The 18533-nt window shown below is 45.4% G+C and overlaps 2 protein-coding genes across 3 annotated transcripts; one reads left to right on the top strand and one right to left on the bottom strand.

Moving 5' to 3' along the window:
- The first annotated feature begins 391 nt into the window (after positions 1-391).
- LOC311134174 (transcriptional regulator QRICH1-like) lies at positions 392-15171 on the top strand. Of its 2 annotated transcripts, none has more exons than XM_084167786.1 (12): positions 392-499; positions 2102-2380; positions 2604-2684; positions 2912-3016; positions 3134-4213; positions 4582-4741; positions 4939-5093; positions 5228-5342; positions 5623-5731; positions 12969-13129; positions 13375-13465; positions 13681-15171. In XM_084167786.1, the coding sequence occupies exons 2-12, from the start codon at positions 2129-2131 to the stop codon at positions 13868-13870; spliced, it is 2499 nt and encodes an 832-aa protein (XP_084023912.1). In that variant the 5' UTR covers positions 392-499; positions 2102-2128; the 3' UTR covers positions 13871-15171. The 2 variants fall into 2 exon arrangements, with proteins under 2 accessions (XP_084023912.1, XP_084023911.1); XM_084167785.1 differs by lacking the exon at positions 392-499 and adding an exon at positions 678-983.
- On the bottom strand, positions 15162-17922 carry LOC311134175 (pseudouridylate synthase RPUSD4, mitochondrial-like). Its single transcript, XM_084167787.1, has 6 exons — positions 17368-17922; positions 17010-17214; positions 16629-16722; positions 16287-16437; positions 15818-15915; positions 15162-15520 (listed from the first exon to the last, which is right to left on the bottom strand). Exons 1-6 carry the CDS (start codon positions 17765-17767, stop codon positions 15314-15316), a joined length of 1155 nt encoding a protein of 384 aa, XP_084023913.1. The 5' UTR covers positions 17768-17922; the 3' UTR covers positions 15162-15313.
- Positions 17923-18533: the final 611 nt, after the last annotated feature.

Below are 18533 nucleotides of genomic sequence, written 5' to 3'. Positions count from 1 at the left end.
GAATATAATAAAATATAATAGTCCTATAATTGTATAATTATATTGAACCTCAAGACTGGCATCCTTTCTGCTACTAGCATGCATGCCTTATTCGTGACCCTTTCCAAGCGAGTACTCGCGAGAATACGTGCCCATTCAAGCTGAACGTAAAATGGCGCCTTCCAACAACTGTGTAGGAAATTGCAAAGTATTGAAATAAAAGTGCTAGTTATTAATAAAATAAACAAAAGCTGCGATGACCTTCAAGACACATCACAATTTAAAGAACAGATAAGACCGCTAGATTAGAATACAGGGGGTATGGGTGGGGGTTGTTATTATATCTCAGCGTCTGTACCACAACACTCGCACCCGTGCAATGCACCTTGGAGCCCTGTTCGCGTACATGCGCACGATACACGTGGACGCGGGGGCGAGCTGGACTCGAAATCAGGTTCTGGGGAATCGCTGTTGAAATCTATAGAAAATGCAGAGAATTAATCGTTTGAATAATTACAAGGCATGTCCAACTTTATTTAAAATGTATTATCACAACACACTCATTGACTGTACAGACACACACAGTTTAATCTTGTCAGTTGACATATTTATTTAATTGAAATACGAACCTTTACAGTCATATGTATTTCGTGCAATAAGAAAATAGTTGTCTTGCCTGGCACCAATCTAGGGTCCCCAATGCTCGTTCCCGTAAAAATGAAACGCGTTGTTGTCAATGACTGTCTATGGTTGTTGCCTCGCCTTTGTAAGTGGAATTTGCGGTAAATGACCACCGAATCAATCCTCGCCATGTCTGATGCGGCCGTTGCTTGTCAGAGCAGTCCGGGATTCACGTTGTTCCACCGGGCCTACTTCCGTAATTTTCTATGTATCGATTAAGACACATATTTTCCCCAAACGCTCGGAATTCTACTGGATAAACCTGTGCGCGAGCCAAATTCTTCGTGTGGATTTACCCCCACATTGTTCTATTCGAAACAAGGGTAAATATAGCCGAAATGAGCACACGTCACGTAGCTGGCTAGCAAGCTAATTCCGATATTGTTTAGTTGGCTAGCTAACTGTTCAATTTCATAATTCTTGCAATTCATTGCATCGCTATACAATCAATACTAACAAATGGCACGTGGAAAGCAAATGACTTGGGGTTTATCGAGTTTTACTTTTGAACGCCGTGCCTTGGTGGAACGGATGGGTTTTGGTTTTTATTTAAGGTAGCATGGGAAGATGTACTGCTAGCTAGTTAGCTAGTCAGAAAACGTTAGCAACTAGTTAGCTAGGTATTGTTGAAGAATGCTTTGCAGAAGTTGCACGTATATTCATCACTCAAGTACACGTTTCTTTTTCAAATGTTATCTTCATTCAGATTGTGGGATTTTAGTAGTTAAACTAGGCAGCAAGAATATAAGTAGTCCTTGTAGTCCTAAAACCCGGAAATGTGTTACCTCAGGTTCGTTTAGCAATCCCTATGGGGAAAATAAATTGGGAATTAATAGGCTTTTGAAATAAACCCCGAAAATAAATTCTGAGGTTAACACAGGCATAGGAGCTCTTAGACGTTTTGTTATATGAGATAATCAGTCAGTTAACATGACTATTACGAAGCCGTTATGTGCTTTATGCTTCTTTTATTACATAAATGCATCAAAATTCACAAAGTGGTGTTAGCTGATAAAGATTATTTTATAGAATAAAACGCCTCTGTTTACCAGACCTTATTTTCGGCATTTATCCAAAAACCCTCCAAAAACGCCATTCATTTTCTCCATAGGCTATGAACCATGGCGGAGTTAGTGCCTACAAAAAGATGCCATTACTATTTCTCTCTATACAAACAGTTGGGTAGCTGGGCCTTTAAATGTCTAATAGACACTGGGGCTCCTTCAGCCGGACACAACGTTTTGGAACCGGTTCATGACATTTATTTGCAACGTTCGAGCACGTTTGGCTACTGAACGTGGCACTGATGTGTGTGAGGTTGTACTGGTGACTGTGGCTGCAGTCTATTGACACCAGAGTTAAAGGATGTGATATTGCTGCCCAGTTCTTGACCTGTGATGCTGGACAGGTGTGTTAACTATGTCCTTTCCTTCCTCACCAGGCACCGTGGAGGGCAGAGTGACTTGTCATGAACGAGCCCGTAGAGAGCGGTGTGGTCTCATTTGACGAGTACGTGCGTCAGAAGGCCCGCAGCGTGCCCCAGCACCGTATGAAGGAGTTCCTTGAGTCCCTGGCCAACAAGGGCCCCGAGACGCTGCAGGACTTCAGACAGCAGGGCGACGCCGCCACTACCACCACCATGGTTTACCAGCAGGGGGGCAACTGTGTCTACACAGACAGCACAGAGGTGGCTGGCTCGCTGCTGGAGCTGGCCTGTCCGGTAAGAGGAGAGACCTCCTTACGTGGTTCCTTCAGTAGTTAATTTTTTTTGAATACTCCTCAGGCTGCCGAGTGCCCTTTGCCCTTATCTAGTCTATATACTATGAAGAACAGATCAATTGACCAAATTGAGAGTAAAGTCCAACTCATACTTAAACACTGGCAGCACCTATCTCATTGTCACTTTTGATCTGTATTTGATTGATTCTCCTGTGGATAAACAGGTGCAGGTGACCTCTGCACAGATCTCACCCCAGATGGCTGCTGGTGTGCACCAGGGGTCTGAGCAGCTAATACAAGTACAGGTGAGACCTTCCCTCACTCACCCTACCTATTACACCATAAGCAATGTTTCCACTAAATTATTTTCCAGACTGGACCCAAAGGCCTCCTTATCGACATCCAGGGCCTGTAACCTAAATGTTCAAATTAAAATACAGTTGTCAGGGAAACACCGACCCTCACCACACTCAGACATGTGGCATGTGATGGATGGTGGTGCACTGTGCATTCTCATTCCCTATGTGGTCAGGTGCAGATCCAGGGGCAGCAGGACCAGACGGTAGACCTCCAGGGCATCCCCACAGCAGCACAGCTGGTCCAGCAAGGAGAGCTCACAGAGGAGCAGCACCAACAGGTACACACACGACTGCATTATTACACACACACACACCCCATCCATGTACTCTCCTCACCCAGTAAATGTATAGGTATTGTATACACCAGGCTTAGGTATTTGTTCTGTCTCGTTCAGATCCAGGCCCAGTTGGTGGCAGCAGTGTCAGGAGGTCAACAAATCCAGCATATTCAACTACAAGGGGGTCAGCAAATTCAGCTCCAAGGAGGTCAACAAATCCAGCTTCAAGGGGACCTACAGGGTGGTCAACACATCCAACTTCAAGGCGGTCAACACATCCAACTTCAAGGCGGTCAACACATCCAACTACAAGGCGGTCAACACATCCAACTACCAGGCGGTCAACACATCCAACTACCAGGCGGTCAACACATCCAACTACCAGGCGGGCAACAAATCCAACTACCAGGCGGGCAACAAATCCAACTACCAGGCGGGCAACAAATCCAACTACAAGGCGGGCAACAAATCCAACTACAAGGCGGGCAACAAATCCAGCACATTCAGCTACCAGGCGGTCAACAAATTCAACTACAGGGAGGCCAGCAGATCCAGATCCAGACGGTGGAGGCCATGTCTCCTCAGCAGCAGCAGGGCTCTCCCCGAGAGGCAGAGAGGAGAGCTGGCGTCCTCCAACCCGCCAAGAAGCGCAAGGTTGACGTCCCCATCCAGGTGTCATATGCCCTCCCTCAGAGCCAGCAGGGCCAGCAGGTGGTTCTGGCCCTCCCCCAAGGGCAGGGGCAGCAGCAGCAGTACCTGTCCATCCGGCCAGACCTGCTCACTGTGGACAGCACCCACCTTTACAGCACTACGGGTACCATCACAGGCCCTGCTGGGGAGACCTGGACCATCCCTGTATACTCTGGGGGGCAGCAGGGGGGCGTACATCATATCGCCATTCCCCAGGAGGCCTACAGCACGATGCAGGTGTCCTCCTCCGGTCACCATGACAACAAAGACAATGGAGTGGCCCACTCCTCGTCGTCGGGTGCCTTGTCGGGTGGCACGGTGTCTGTGTCCGGGACAACGAACGAGGAAGTGGTGCAGACGCTGTTCCCGGCACAGTTCATGAACGGGAACATTCACTGCCCTGTGGTGGTGCAGACGGTGGGCGGGGCTTACAATAGCACGCAGCAGCTTCACATCTGGGATCCCCAGCAGCAGCAGGAACACCAGGAGCACCAGCTCCACCTACAGGTCAGAACAGGACCTACACCCCTTGGGTTAGACCTTGACTTTGTCCTTACCTCAGATTTCAAGGTTTTCCACAACAGTAATGTAGGTTTTTGTTTTATGACTATTATGTTGGATTGATGAATAATGAACATGTTGGACTGTTAGATTATGTTGTAGATTAAGTCCGTGGTCTCTCCCAGTTAAGCAGGATATGATTGGTTCAATTAATGGACACCTATTCACTGTCTCCAGTTTTATGTCCTCAGTGCTGTCTTTTTTCCCTTGAAGGTATTTTAGGAAATATGTAATTCCCTGCACCACAAATGAGCAAAGCATGTAGTGTGCATGTTTCTCTTCTAACATTTCACTTCTATTGTGTCCCCCTGCAGGGTAATATCGAGTCAGAGTCCCAGGTTGAGGCCCCCCATGAGCTGCTGCTGCCCATCTCCCTGAAGCCTGAGGAGGGCCTGGATGTGTGGCGCCTCTGGGTCCAGCGCAAGAACGCAGAGCTGGACAAGGATGAGCAGAACACGCTGGCGCCCATCGGACGTGAGTTTAAACACACTCCCACTCACTCATTAAATTGCCCTCTCCAAGTATGTGAACTTCTCTTTCACTCTCTCCTCCCTTCCTGTCTCTGTCTTTCTCTTGTGGGTTTGATTCTTAATTCGGAACATATGTCACTGTGAATGTTCTAGTCAGTGTTTGGATAAAAGTGTCCATCATTAATTTCTCTCTTTGTGCAGGTCGGCAGGCCCTACGCTTCCAGGAGGACCTGGTGTCGAGTGCGGTGGCTGAGCTCAACGTGGCTCTGGCCCTCATGACCCAGGAGGCCCAGGGGCTGGAGGGAGAAAGGTTTGAGCCTGACGCCCTCTACTACATATTTCTGTGTATACAGAAGGTATGCATACCACATGACACTAACACATACACACTGTCACTGACATATCATCATACTACAAACACACACGGTACAAGATACTGACTGAAATGTATCACAGTTGACAGAGGTTGTTTTTCTATTTCTGTTGACAGTACCTCTTTGAAAACGGACGGGTGGATGATATCTTCTCTGACCAGTACTACACACGCTTCTCCCAGTGGTTACACAAAGCCCTGGATGAGTGGAGGCCCAGCATCCATCCACTAGGTAAGAGCCACAGCGTTTGTGTCTTTGTGTTTCTGTGTGTAAGTGCAAGAGATGGTATAGGTAAAAGCCTGCTGAAGGCCTTCGGGTGGAACTGTCAAAGCACATTGGAACATTGATTGTTGTGTGCACAGTCAGATAACTTTTTGTTAAGTGCAATAGAAACTCACAATTCTGTTGTGTATTTTTGTGACTTTCATACCTGAGTACATTTCTGTACTTTGGGCTGCTCGTTGTCTCGTGAGAGGAGAGTGTATTGTGATTGGCTGCTCTCTCCTCCCAGGGTACATAATTCCCAGTCATGTGACAGAGGAGATGCTGTGGGAGTGTAAACAACTAGGAGCTCATTCACCAGCCACGCTGCTTACCACACTCATGTTCTTCAACACTAAGTGAGTCTCACACACACAAACACACTTACATTTTAGTAATTTAGCAGAAGCTCTTATCCAGAGCGATTTACTGTAGCTCAGTTGGTTGAGCATGGCGCTTGTAACACCAGGGTTGTGGGTTCGTTTCCCACGGGGGGCCAGTATGAAAATGTATGCACTCACTAACTGTAAGTCGCTCTGGATAAGAGTGTCTGCTAAATGACTAAAATGTAAAAAAAAATCTTAAGATAACTAGGTGGGACAACTACATACAGTGCATTTGGAAAGTATTCAGACGCATTGACTTTTTCCACATTTTGTTACACTACAGCCTTATTCTAAAATTGATTAAATAAGTTTTTTCCTCATTAGTCTACACACAATACCCCATAATGACAAAGCAAAAACAGGTTTTTAGAAATGTTAGCACATTTATTAAAAATAAAAAACAGATACCTTATTTACAAAAGTATTCAGACCCTTTGCTATGAGACTCGAAATTGAGCTCAGGTGCATCCTGTTTCCATTGATCATCCTTGAGATGTTTCTACAACTTCATTGGAGTCCACCTGTGGTCAATTCAATTAATTGGACATGATTTGGAAAGGCACACACCTGTCTATATAAGGTCCCACAGTTGACAGTGCATGTCAGAGCAAAACCCAAGCCATGAGGTCGAAGGAATTCTCAGTAGAGCTCCGAGACAGGATTGTGTCGAGGCACAGATCTGGGGAAGGGTACCAAAAAATGTCTGCAGCATTGAACGTTCCCAAGAACACAGTGGCCTCCATCATTCTTAAATGGAAGAAGTTTGGAACCACCAAGACTCTACCCAGACGTGGCTGCCCGGCCAAACTGAGCAATCGGGGGAGAAGGGCCTTGGTCAGGGAGGTGACCAAGAACCCAATAGTCACTCTGACAGAGTTCCTCTGTGGAGATGGGAGAACCTTCCAGAAGGACAACCATCTCTGCAGCACTCCACCAATCAGGCCTTTGTGGTAGCTTAGCCAGATGGAAGCCACTCCTCAGTAAAAGGAGTGCTTCTACATCTGCATTGCTTGCTGTTGGGGTTTTAGGCTGGGTTTTCTGTATAGCACTTTGTGACATCTGCTGATGTAAAAAGGGCTTTATAAATTGACATGACAACCCGCTTGGAGTTGGCCAAAAGGCACCTAAAGACTCTCAGACCATGAGAAACAAGATTCTCTGGTCTGATGAAACCAAGATTGAACTCTTCCCTACAGTGAAGCATGGTGGTGGCAGCATCATGCAGTAGGGGTGTTTTTCAGGGACTGGGAGAATAGTCAGGATCGAGGGAAAGATGAACGGAGCAAAGTACAGAGAGATCCGATGGTTCACCATGTCAAAGGCACCGGATAGATCTAGGAGGATGAGAACAGAGGAGAGGGAGGGAGCTTTGGCAGTGCGGAAAGCCTCTGTGACACAGAAGAGCAGTCTCGGTTGAGAGAACCGTCTTGAATCCTGACTGGTTAGGGTCAATAAGATAGTTCTGAGAGAGATAGCGAGAGAGTTTGTCAGAGACAGCACGCTCAAGTGTTTTGGAAAGAAAAGAAAGAAGGGATAGCGGTCTGTAGTTTGACGTCAGAGGAGTCGAGTGTTGGTTTCTTGGGGAGGGGAGCAACGGGTAATTTTAAAGTCAGAGGTGACACAGCCAGTGGTCAGGGATGAGGGAATTGAGATGGTCTCCAGAGATGGTGGGGGGGGGGGGGGGGGGGGTGGGGGGGGGGGGGGGGGTGGGGGGGGGGGGGGGGGGGGGGGGGGGGGGAGAGTCTAACAGGCAGGTTTTCGGCGGCATGACCTCACTAGTCACTGGATTTCATCTGGAGAGAGACTGGGAAAAGGGGTCAAGGTGGAGTTCTGTGTTAGTGGAAACAGTGGACTCAATAGGCTGAGTGAATGAGGAGCGGATGTTGTCAACCTTTTCAAAATAGTTGACAAAGTCGTCCACAGAGGGGGAGGTGGAAAAGAGTTTCCTTGTTTTAGAGGCAGAATCTTGAAATGTAGAGTGATAGAAACTGGCAGCGGATACAGAGGAAGAGGGAGTGAAAGGATATTAGCTTCTCCGGAAGTTTCATTTTCTTCCATTTTCGCTCAGCTGCCCACAGCCCTGTTCTGTAAGCTCGCAATGAGTCACTCAGCCATGTAGGGGAGAGCCGGCCAGGAGGAAAGGGGACCGTGCGAGTCATAGGATGCGGAACGGGAGGAGAGTAGGGTCAAAGAGGCAGAATCAGGAGGGAGAAGGATTTGGCAGAAGGGAGAGATGATAGGATAGAAGAGGAGAGAGTAGTGGGATAGATAATGAAGATTGCGCTAGTGCATGACCATCTGGGTAGGGGCTGAGTGGCTAGGGTTGGAAGAGAGGGAGATGGAAGGTTGCAGTGAGATTAGTAGTCGAACAGCCTCTAGTCAAGAGGAGGTCAAGCGTATTGCCTGCCTTTTGAGTGGGAGGGGACTGGGAAAGGGTGAGGTCAAGAGGCAAGGAGGGGAAAGAGAGTTGGAAACAAAAAAATCAAGGCAGATGTCGGGAGGTTGAAGTCGCCAAGTATGAACGGCGGTGAGCCATCGTCAGGAAATTAACTTATCAAGGTGTCAAGCTCTTTGAGGAACTCTAAGGGCACCTGGTGGGCAATAGATAACAAGAATGTTACGCTTGAGTGGACAAATGACCGCAAGGAATTCAAATGAGGAGATGGACAGGTGTGTGAGGAAGAAAATAGAAGTGAGAGTGTGGAGCCTTCCTCTCTTTCCTTCCTCAAATAACTCTGCAGAACAGTCTTTGCTTTGGCAACGGTCTTAGTTTTGCGACGAGATCACCGCTGAGAAAACAGGGGAGACTGAAGTACTAATTGCTAATTGCCTTGCAAAGGTGAAGAGCACACCTCCCGGTACTAATTTCTGATTGCCTAGAAGAGGAGAAACCACTCCCCCTCCAATACAGCCACTGATTACGAAAACGACAACAGTCACAAATTGCCCTGCCCCTTAATCCATGTTGATGTCAAAAATCATCTGCAAGTTATGAGCAGTCAACAGTTCACACACCAAGTAGGCTACTGGGAAGACAGGCAGCACTTAAAAAGCCCTAGCTAGCAAAAAGACAGTACTAGACAACAACTGATTTAAGACTAAGATTATACTTATCACTCCAGGAGATGTATCCAAGAGATATCAAGAATCCTCTAGCTATAGAATAAAGCACAGACACAAAATCATCTGGACACATGATTATGATACCAATATTCCTGGTTGCTCACAACACCAACATGCTCACTAACGTTTTCTCTCTAATGCTGTTATTCAATTGTTCTTTCTTAGCCACAATGTAATTATATAGGTTAGTGGCTGTTGTTTTTATTTCTGCAGGTTAGCTGAGGTGATGTGTGTGTGGATGCTAGGTCAGTGTGTGTGAGAGAGAGGGTTGGACGGTATCAAGATTTTCATACCGTTCCTGTACCATACCGGGATTATATGGTATTACTGTCGGTGTACACAAGGGGCGCTATTTCTTTCCAAACATTGGGGGCCCAACAAATGCTAATAATTACTAGCGAAATTCCATAGCGGATGCTAGCTAAATGCTAACAAGTGCAAGCGAACATAAACTAATTGCAAGGACAGACAACCCAGCTCATATACAATAATATACAACTATCTCAAAAGGCTGCTAACAGTTTGCTGCATGCATGCACAACACAGCAGGGATCTTGATCCATGATGGATTGATTCTCTGCTAGCATTTTGCTAACTTGCTTGATCTTGCCATCTAGCCACAGCTAGCTTCTGTGGATAGATGGCAAGATCAAGCAAGGTAGCAAAATGCATAGCTGGAGATAATTTATTTGGCACATCTTAGATAGTTAATTTATAGTCATAAGCAGTGGCGTAGCACACACGCCCCCGCGAGAACTTCAGGGGGTCCCCAACCTTTTTTTTTTGGGGGGGGGGCGGTATTGAAAGTCATACCGTCGGTATTTGAAAATACCTTGGTATATGGTACAGTTGAAGTCGGAAGTTTACATACACCTTAGCCAAATACAGTGGGGGGAAAAAGTATTTAGTCAGCCACCAATTGTGCAAGTTCTCCCACTTAAAAAGATGAGAGAGGCCTGTAATTTTCATCATAGGTACACGTCAACTATGACAGACAAAATGAGAAAAAAAAATCAGAAAATCACATTGTAGGATTTTTTATGAATTTATTAGCAAATTATGGTGGAAAATAACTATTTGGTCACCTACAAACAAGCAAGATTTCTGGCTCTCACAGACCTGTAACATCTTCTTTAAGAGGCTCCTCTGTCCTCCACTCGTTACCTGTATTAATGGCACCTGTTTGAACTTGTTATCAGTATAAAAGACACCTGTCCACAACCTCAAACAGTCACACTCCAAACTCCACTATGGCCAAGACCAAAGAGCTGTCAAAGGACACCAGAAACAAAATTGTAGACCTGCACCAGGCTGGGAAGACTGAATCTGCAATAGGTAAGCAGCTTGGTTTGAAGAAATCAACTGTGGGAGCAATTATTAGGAAATGGAAGACATACAAGACCACTGATAATCTCCCTCGATCTGGGGCTCCACGCAAGATCTCACCCCGTGGGGTCAAAATGATCACAAGAACGGTGAGCAAAAATCCCAGAACCACACGGGGGGACCTAGTGAATGACCTGCAGAGAGCTGGGACCAAAGTAACAAAGCCTACCATCAGTAACACACTACGCCGCCAGGGATTCAAATCCTGCAGTGCCAGACGTGTCCTCCTGCTTAAGCCAGCACATGTCCAGGCCCGTCTGAAGTTTGCTAGAGTGCATTTGGATGATCCAGAAGAGGATTGGGAGAATGTCATATGGTCAGATGAAACCAAAATAGAACTTTTTGGTAAAAACTCAACTCGTCGTGTTTGGAGGACAAAGAATGCTGAGTTGCATCCAAAGAACACCATACCTACTGTGAAGCATGGGGGTGGAAACATCATGCTTTGGGGCTGTTTTTCTGTAAAGGGACCAGGACGACTGATCCGTGTAAAGGAAAGAATGAATGGGGCCATGTATCGTGAGATTTTGAGTGAAAACCTCCTTCCATCAGCAAGGGCATTGAAGATGAAACGTGGCTGGGTCTTTCAGCATGACAATGATCCCAAACACACCGCCCGGGCAACGAAGGAGTGGCTTCGTAAGAAGCATTTCAAGGTCCTGGAGCAGATCTCAACCCCATAGAAAATCTTTGGAGGGAGTTGAAAGTCCGTGTTGCCCAGCCACAGCCCCAAAACATCACTGCTCTAGAGGAGATCTGTATGGAGGAATGGGCCAAAATACCAGCAACAGTGTGTGAAAACCTTGTGAAGACTTACAGAAAACGTTTGACCTGTGTCATTGCCAACAAAGGGTATATAACAAAGCATTGAGAAACTTTTGTTATTGACCAAATACTTATTTTCCACCATAATTTGCAAATAAATTCATTAAAAATCCTACAATGTGATTTTCTGGATTTTATTTTTGTCATTTTGTCTGTCATAGTTGACGTGTACCTATGATGAAAATTACAGGCCTCTCATCTTTTTAAGTGGGAGAACTTGCACAATTGGTGGCTGACTAAATACTTTTTTTCCCCACTGTACATTTAAACTCAGTTGAACAATTCCTGACATTTAATCCTAGTAAAAATTCCCTGTCTTAGGTGAGTTAGGATCACCACTTTATTTTAAGAATGTGATATGTCAGAATAATAGCAGAGAGAATTATTTCTTTCAGCTTTTATTTCTTTCATCACATTCCCAGTGGGTCAGAAGTTTACATACACTCAATTAGTATTTGGTAGCATTGCCTTTAAATTGTTTAACTTAGGTCAAACGTTTCGGGTACTCTTCCACAAGCTTCCCACAATAAGTTGGGTGAATTTTGGCCCATTCCTCCAGAAAGAGCTGGTGTAACTGAGTCAGGTTTGTTCTGCCCACACATTTCCTATAGGATTGAGGTCAGGGCTTTGTGATGGCCACTCCAATACCTTGACTTTGTTGTCCTTAAGCCATTTTGCCACAACTTTGGAAGTATGCTTGGGTCATTGTCCATTTGGAAGACCCATTTGCGACCAAGCTTTTAACTTCCTGATTGATGTCTTGAGATGTTGCTTCAAAATATCCACATAATTTTCCTTCCTCATGATGCCATTTATTTTGTGAAGTGCACCAGTCCCTCCTGCAGCAAAGCACCCCCACAACATGATGCTGCCACCCCCGTGCTTCACGGTTGGGATGGTGTTCTTCGGCTTGCAAGCGTTCCCCTTTTTCCTCCAAACATAACAATGGTCATTATGGCCAAACAGTTCTATTTTTGTTTCATCAGACCAGAGGACATTTCTCCAAAAAGTACTCCATGTGCAGTTGCAAACCGTAGTCTGGCTTTTTTATGGTGGTTTTGGAGCAGTGGCTTCTTGCTTGCTGAGCGGCCTTTCAGGTTATGTCGATATAGGACTCGTTTTACTGTGGATATAGATACTTTTGTACCTGTTTCCTCCAGCATCTTCACAAGGTCCTTTGCTGTTGTTCTGGGATTGATTTGCACTTTTCAGTACGTTCATCTCTAGGAGACAGAACACGTCTCCTTCCTGAGCGGTATGACGGCTGCGTGGTCCCATGGTGTTTATACTTGCGTACTATTGTTTGTACAGATGAACGTGGTACCTTCAGGCGTTTGGAAATTGCTCCCAAGGATGAACCAGACTTGTGGAGGTCTACAATTTTCTTTCAGAGGTCTTGGCTGATTTCTTTGGATTTTCCCATGATGTCAGGCAAAGAGGTACTGAGTTTGAAGCTAGGCCTTGAAATACATCCACAGGTACACCTCCAATTGACTCAAATGATGTCAATTAGCCTATCAGAAGCTTCTAAAGCCATGACATCATTTTCTAGAACTTTCCAAGCTGTTTAAAGGCGGAGCAACTTAGTGTATGTAAACTTCTGACCCACTGGAATTTTGATACAGCGAATTATAAGTGAAATAATCTGTCTGTAAACAATTGTTGGAAAAATTACTTGTGTCATGCACAAAGTAGATGTCCTAACCGACTTGCCAAACTATAGTTTGTTAACAAGAAATTTGTGTAGTGGTTGAAAAACCGAGTTTTAATGACTCCAACCTAAGTGTATGTAAACTTCCGATTTCAACTGTATATACGGTATATTTCTCAAGCCTAGTGTGTGTGTTTTGGTATTAAACAATCCTATCTGCGTTAGGTATTTCCATTTGACGACGGTAGAGCAGCACATGAAGGTGGCCTTCTCCAAGGTGCTAAGACACACCAAGAAGAACCCGTCCAACCCCAAGGACAAGAGCACCAGTATCCGCTATCTGAAGGGCCATGGCCCCTTAGGGACACACCATGCCGGGCAGAAAGGTGAGATCTTGTTTGACTTCATGTCAAGAAAAATTAAGCTTCTTATATTGTAGTCAGACCTGATTTCCATATACCCAGTCACTTAGTGACTTGTATTAGTCAGCTATGTGTTTCACACATTTAAAACTTTCCCTTTGGGGCTAATTCATTGGGCCTCTCTGATTCACCGAGTTTGGCAACATTATGAAGTCCGTAAGCCCCATCACTACTGGCTGGTTCTGACCTCTTTGTTACTTGATTTGCAGTGACTGATGACATGTATGAGGAGCAGGCTGAGGATCCTGAAAACCCGCTGCGATGCCCCATTAAACTGTATGACTTTTACCTCTTCAAATGGTGAGTAATGCCCCCATTCTCAGTACATTTCTAGCAGCTAAGAGGATGTTCTTGCACAGAGTGATGTTTTCCTTGGTGTTAAATACACAACGGAGCATTTTTCTACTGGGAGCCCTTTTATATGCATTTCTAATTATCTAATCAAATCAACATGTACTTCTTGAAAGAAATGTCAGCATAGAGCCCTGCAACAACTAATCGCCTGTCTCTCTCAGTCCCCAGAGCGCTAAGGGGCGTAACGACGCGTACTACCTGACGCCAGAGCCCGTCGTGGCGCCCAACAGTCCCATATGGTACTCCACTCAGCCAATCACAAGTGAGCAGGTGGAGCACATGCTCACACGCATCATCATGGTGCGAGAGATCCAGGAGACCATCGCTATGTCGTCGGCCAACATGCACTGAGCCGGGAGGGGAGGAGGAACCGAAATGGACACACTTAACTACAAAATCAGCCGTTCTCTAGTGTTCCTCTTTGTGGTACCTCCTTCACTCAGTGACTAACTCTAAGGACCTCCAGTGGCCTCAGTCTCTACCCATCACACCTTTCAACCACAGGAGTGGGGGAGTGAGTGTTTACATTGTGGATTTATGGGCCTTTTTTAAGTACAGAACCATGTTTATTCATTTAATGGCTGTTCAATGGCAGTTATGTCACCCTCATTGACCAGTCCTGAATGACTGATTTTGTTTTGTTTTTCATTGGTCACACGTGTAACCCACCACTTCACATAAACCCCTCACTTCACCATCATTTTTCCCCCTGGACTAACGAGACAGATGGATTTTGACCAACTCAGTAAATCAGAGCTCCTCGTGTAATCTTGTAGGCTATTGCAGCCCCCCAATAAAACTGAATTAGGCAGAAATGGATGCTGAAATATCGGTACTAATTCAGTCTTAAATATATTATACACATATATGGACATGTACCCCTTTTACCACACTGACCTTCCTCTGCCTCTTTCCTCCAAGCTCTCAGGTCCCAGACATGGCAGGATAACCTAGACATTTAATAGGACCTCTGCTCACTCGTTTTGTTTATTTTTTGATATTGGCATTTCTGAAGATCTCCTGTATGTGTTGATATTATAGTGGTGTTGAAGGCTAAAGAAAAGCCTGTGTTTTCAAACATGCCTTTTGTACTGTGAGTGATTTGAGATTGAGTGTGTGCATTAAGTATGTCAAGCCTTCGCTCCGATGTTGAACAGTTCACAATACAGTAGGTTATATGCTGCAGTATTCACACATGACTGGGATGTAATGGTAATAAACCAGGCTACTAATTAGTAGTGATTTGAAGAAGTAGTGAGATCTCTGAACCCCCTATTTTCTCTCACGCGAGATCCTCTGGTAGAAAAAGGTCCAAATGTAGGATCTGGTGATATGTCAATGTACACAGTGAAATAATAAGTAAGTTGGCAGAATTCCAGAACTACATTTTTGTTTATCAGAATTAGCAAGTTGCTGTTATTAGGCACTGTGCAATGTTTGTCTCAGTTGGGTGGAGTTTGCACTGATATTTCAATGATTGCAATGAATACCACTATTCATTAGTTCACCATTTTACAGATCTGTATGAAAGTTGCAAATGAATTTACTGTGCAAACAAATCTGCATAGCTGCTCTTTTGTATGGTCTCTGCGCTATGAAGAAATGGTCCTGTTCTTAAAATAGACCTGATGACCCGTTGTGGTGAAATTAGGAAAATACTGTTCATTTATTTTATTTGTCACAGTTATAATTCCCAGTCCAGGTACAAACTTAAACAACCATTAGGCCAAGGGTCACTTGAAGTGATGCTGTTCCATATTTCTGTATCCTGTCTGCACAGGAGCCGCTGAAGCGTCATTCTTCCTCTTTCTCATCTGGAATCGGGATCTGCAGTCGTCGCAAAGTGCTGGTGAAATATTTCGGCAGGGGGCAGGAGACCGTGATGTCACTCTGACCTTTGAACTCTGGCACTGTCAGCTGACGGGCATGTAGGTGGAGAGGCAGGTAACGCACCTTGCTCTGTTCTAGTCCCAGCCTCCGCAACACACCATCCGGCAGTTTCTAAAGTAAGGGCGGCAGGTAGCTTAGTGGGTAAGAGCGTTGTGCCAGTAACCGAAAGGTTGCTGGTTCTAATCCCCGAGCCGACTAGGTGAAAAATCTGTCGATGTGCCCTTAAGCAAGGCACTTAACCCTAATTGCTCCTGTAAGTCGCTCTGGATAAGAGCGTCTGCTAAATGACTAAAATGTAAATGTAAAAAAACAATGCCAGTAATGTTATCTGACTGGTACCAAAGAGGTCTAAAGGCTACCTTGTAAAGCATCTACATTGTGAAGTCTGGTGATGTTCGTTTGCCTTACCTGGGGTGCCAGTTTGGTCCAGTGGGAGTATTTGTGGTCTCCGAGGATAGGAGATCCCAGAGCGTACGCCATATGGACCCTCAACTGGTGCTTCACCCCTAGAAGCACAAGAGGGTAGATGGGGCAAGAGAGAGGGAACCGCTTTCTATGATGGTTCAAAGTTGTTATTGGTGCTACTATAACATGGTGCATAGTTTCCTCTAGGACCTAGATTAATCTGTGTTATTAGCGTGTGGTAGACCCCTCAACAACATGACTCAAATTCTAAAAGCTTTAAGAGCAAGGTATTGTGTTTCATTTGAAAACAGCATAACATTTTGTTAAAGCAGAAATATTATTATTTACATTAAGTTTGCATGTCTTTTTTTGCAGTCATGTTATATAGCAATATTTTGGGATGTGCAGGGTGACTGCAAAAACCAACAACTTGGAACGACACCAGAGTCAGTAGCTTCAGTAGTGTCACTACCTGTGACAGGCTGGAGCTCTACCAGGCTGCAGCCGTTGCTGCTGTCCAGGACACGGTACCGGGTCACAGCACCCTGGGCCTGCCGATTGGCCCGCACTTTGGTCACTCCCTCGCCCCCTTCACTCACCCTGTACACAGGACTCAGGCCCATCTGAGAAGGGTTACGGGTAGTTAGGTGTATATTGGACAGTCAAGCTCAGAACCTCAAGAACAGCGCAGTATACTGAAAGCCACCAATACAAATGAGAGAAAGACTGACAGGATGACAATACTGGTCATTATGAGTAGACTTCAACAGAACTATTGCCAGCATTTGAGAGATATTACAAAATATGACATTACCTTGAAGTGAGGTTGAGCCCCTGTGACCTCTCTCTCTATGACGGGAATGTCAATCACTCCCTCAGAGGGAACAGGCACACCCACAGCAACAACCCTGCATGGGGAATAGGGAGAAAGGAAAATTATTGAAAGTGTAACGAAACAAGGAAGCAGCATGATGTTCCGAGGCGTGAATCGAGCCCAATAACCCTTGGGTCCAGATTCAGACATTACCGCTTCTAAAAGGGGAAGCTCCATTGGGGGAGCAGTAATGTCTTATCAACGGCAGGGTCATTGCAATAACTTTATGGCATATTCTATGTTCATTTGCTGCCCTCAATTGATGGTTTTGAAATGTGAATGATGTGCAGCCAGGATCCTTATTTTAAACTAAATCCACACCAATATTTCCTCTCCACTTGGTGGTTTTTGTGGAGGTTTTGTACATAGTCCAATGCTTCTTCAGTCCTTGCCAGCAGGAGGGTCCCTGTCGTCTCCTTGTCCAATCCAAGGCAGACGTGCAGCTGAGTCCCAGCCCTTATTCCATCCATCATCTTGGCAAGGATTGGAAGCACGTCGGTGATGTTGTTTTTGTCCCTTGACCCATCTATGCGGAAGAATATGGGATTTAAATCACTGTTGATTTGACCACTGCTCTAGCACATATGTATGTTCTTAAAGGGACATTAAAAAGAACAGAATCGTATTTATCACATAATCTTTGATTGTGTTTGACTCAATACACCTTCATACACCTTACCTTGAACAGAAACCCCATAGGGCTTATTAATGACGGCGAGCTCTGGATGTGGGAGGATCAGACCTCTGTGAAGGTGTTTGGCAAGAACGTTGGGGTGAACATTCTGCAGTTGCTGCGTGAACTGTCGCAGCTCGATGACCCTCTTTTGCAGTGGCGACACTGGCACCGACGGATTAGGGACAGCCGCTTCTGACCCACCACCAGTTGCCTTTCCATTCTGTTTCTCCTGGCGAATTTTGCGTGCAAGGTCGATGGCTCTCAGATTCGGTCTCTTGTCAGAGTCAGACACTGGTGCTGGTGCCTCTCGTCTCGGGGCAGAAGCATGTGTCCGCGTGAGCAAGGATGCTACTCCCCTCGATATGTGACAAATACTGCCCGTTTTCCCTGAGCGAATTACCATTTTACATGTCCTTATAAGATACTTATTACAAGCCAATGTAACCGTCCTATAGCTGTTCTTGACAACTAGCTACTTTGAAGATAGTTAAATCTCATGTCGGTCTGCAGCTGAAAACACTGGAGTGCGCCATTGCGGTTATCGTCACCGGAAATGACGTATATTGACTTCCCTTTTTTCAGATTCGCTACCACCGAGTTTCTGAACCTGTACCAAAGATTCTCATTGTTCTAGCTGTGCCTGTACCACAGAGTTTCTAAACCCATAGACGCTAAATCTCAAGACTTCCGGGAATGCTTGTGAAGCAGACCAGTCTGCGGTTTGAGAAGTCAACAAGTGAAAAATGATTCCTTAGTTGTTAATTTTCTCGAAATCTAAAGTCATAACCTAGATTCGAGCCAATGTCTTAAGTATTTAAACATGTTATTACTCCAACCTCGTGAAAGTGACAAGGGGGAGAGGATTCTATTGGAGAAAGCTAGCTTGCTAGTTAGCACACAGTGTTGCCCCCTGCCTCCCGTGTACCGGAGAAAACTGCCCGACAGGTGGGTGCGAAGGACACTGTCTACCGGTTGTCCCCGCCTCCCACTAGCACAGCAGACTGGAGGTTAGGATGACACAGTGTGCTACCGAACTAGCTAGCTTGCTAGTTAGCGACACTGTACATACTAGCTGCTATGGGATGTGGAGTATTTCAGGCCATAATTCAGTTTAGGCAAACAGTACCACTGTGTGGCTGTCACGTACCATTGAACGTGCAACTAACATG

This window comes from Coregonus lavaretus, assembly GCF_964263955.1.
Source record: "Coregonus lavaretus genome assembly, chromosome: 8".
Classification (NCBI taxonomy): Eukaryota; Metazoa; Chordata; class Actinopteri; order Salmoniformes; family Salmonidae; genus Coregonus; species Coregonus lavaretus.
The sequence above is the reverse complement of the archived record's forward strand: the minus strand, read 5'-3'. Positions and strand labels throughout refer to the sequence as shown.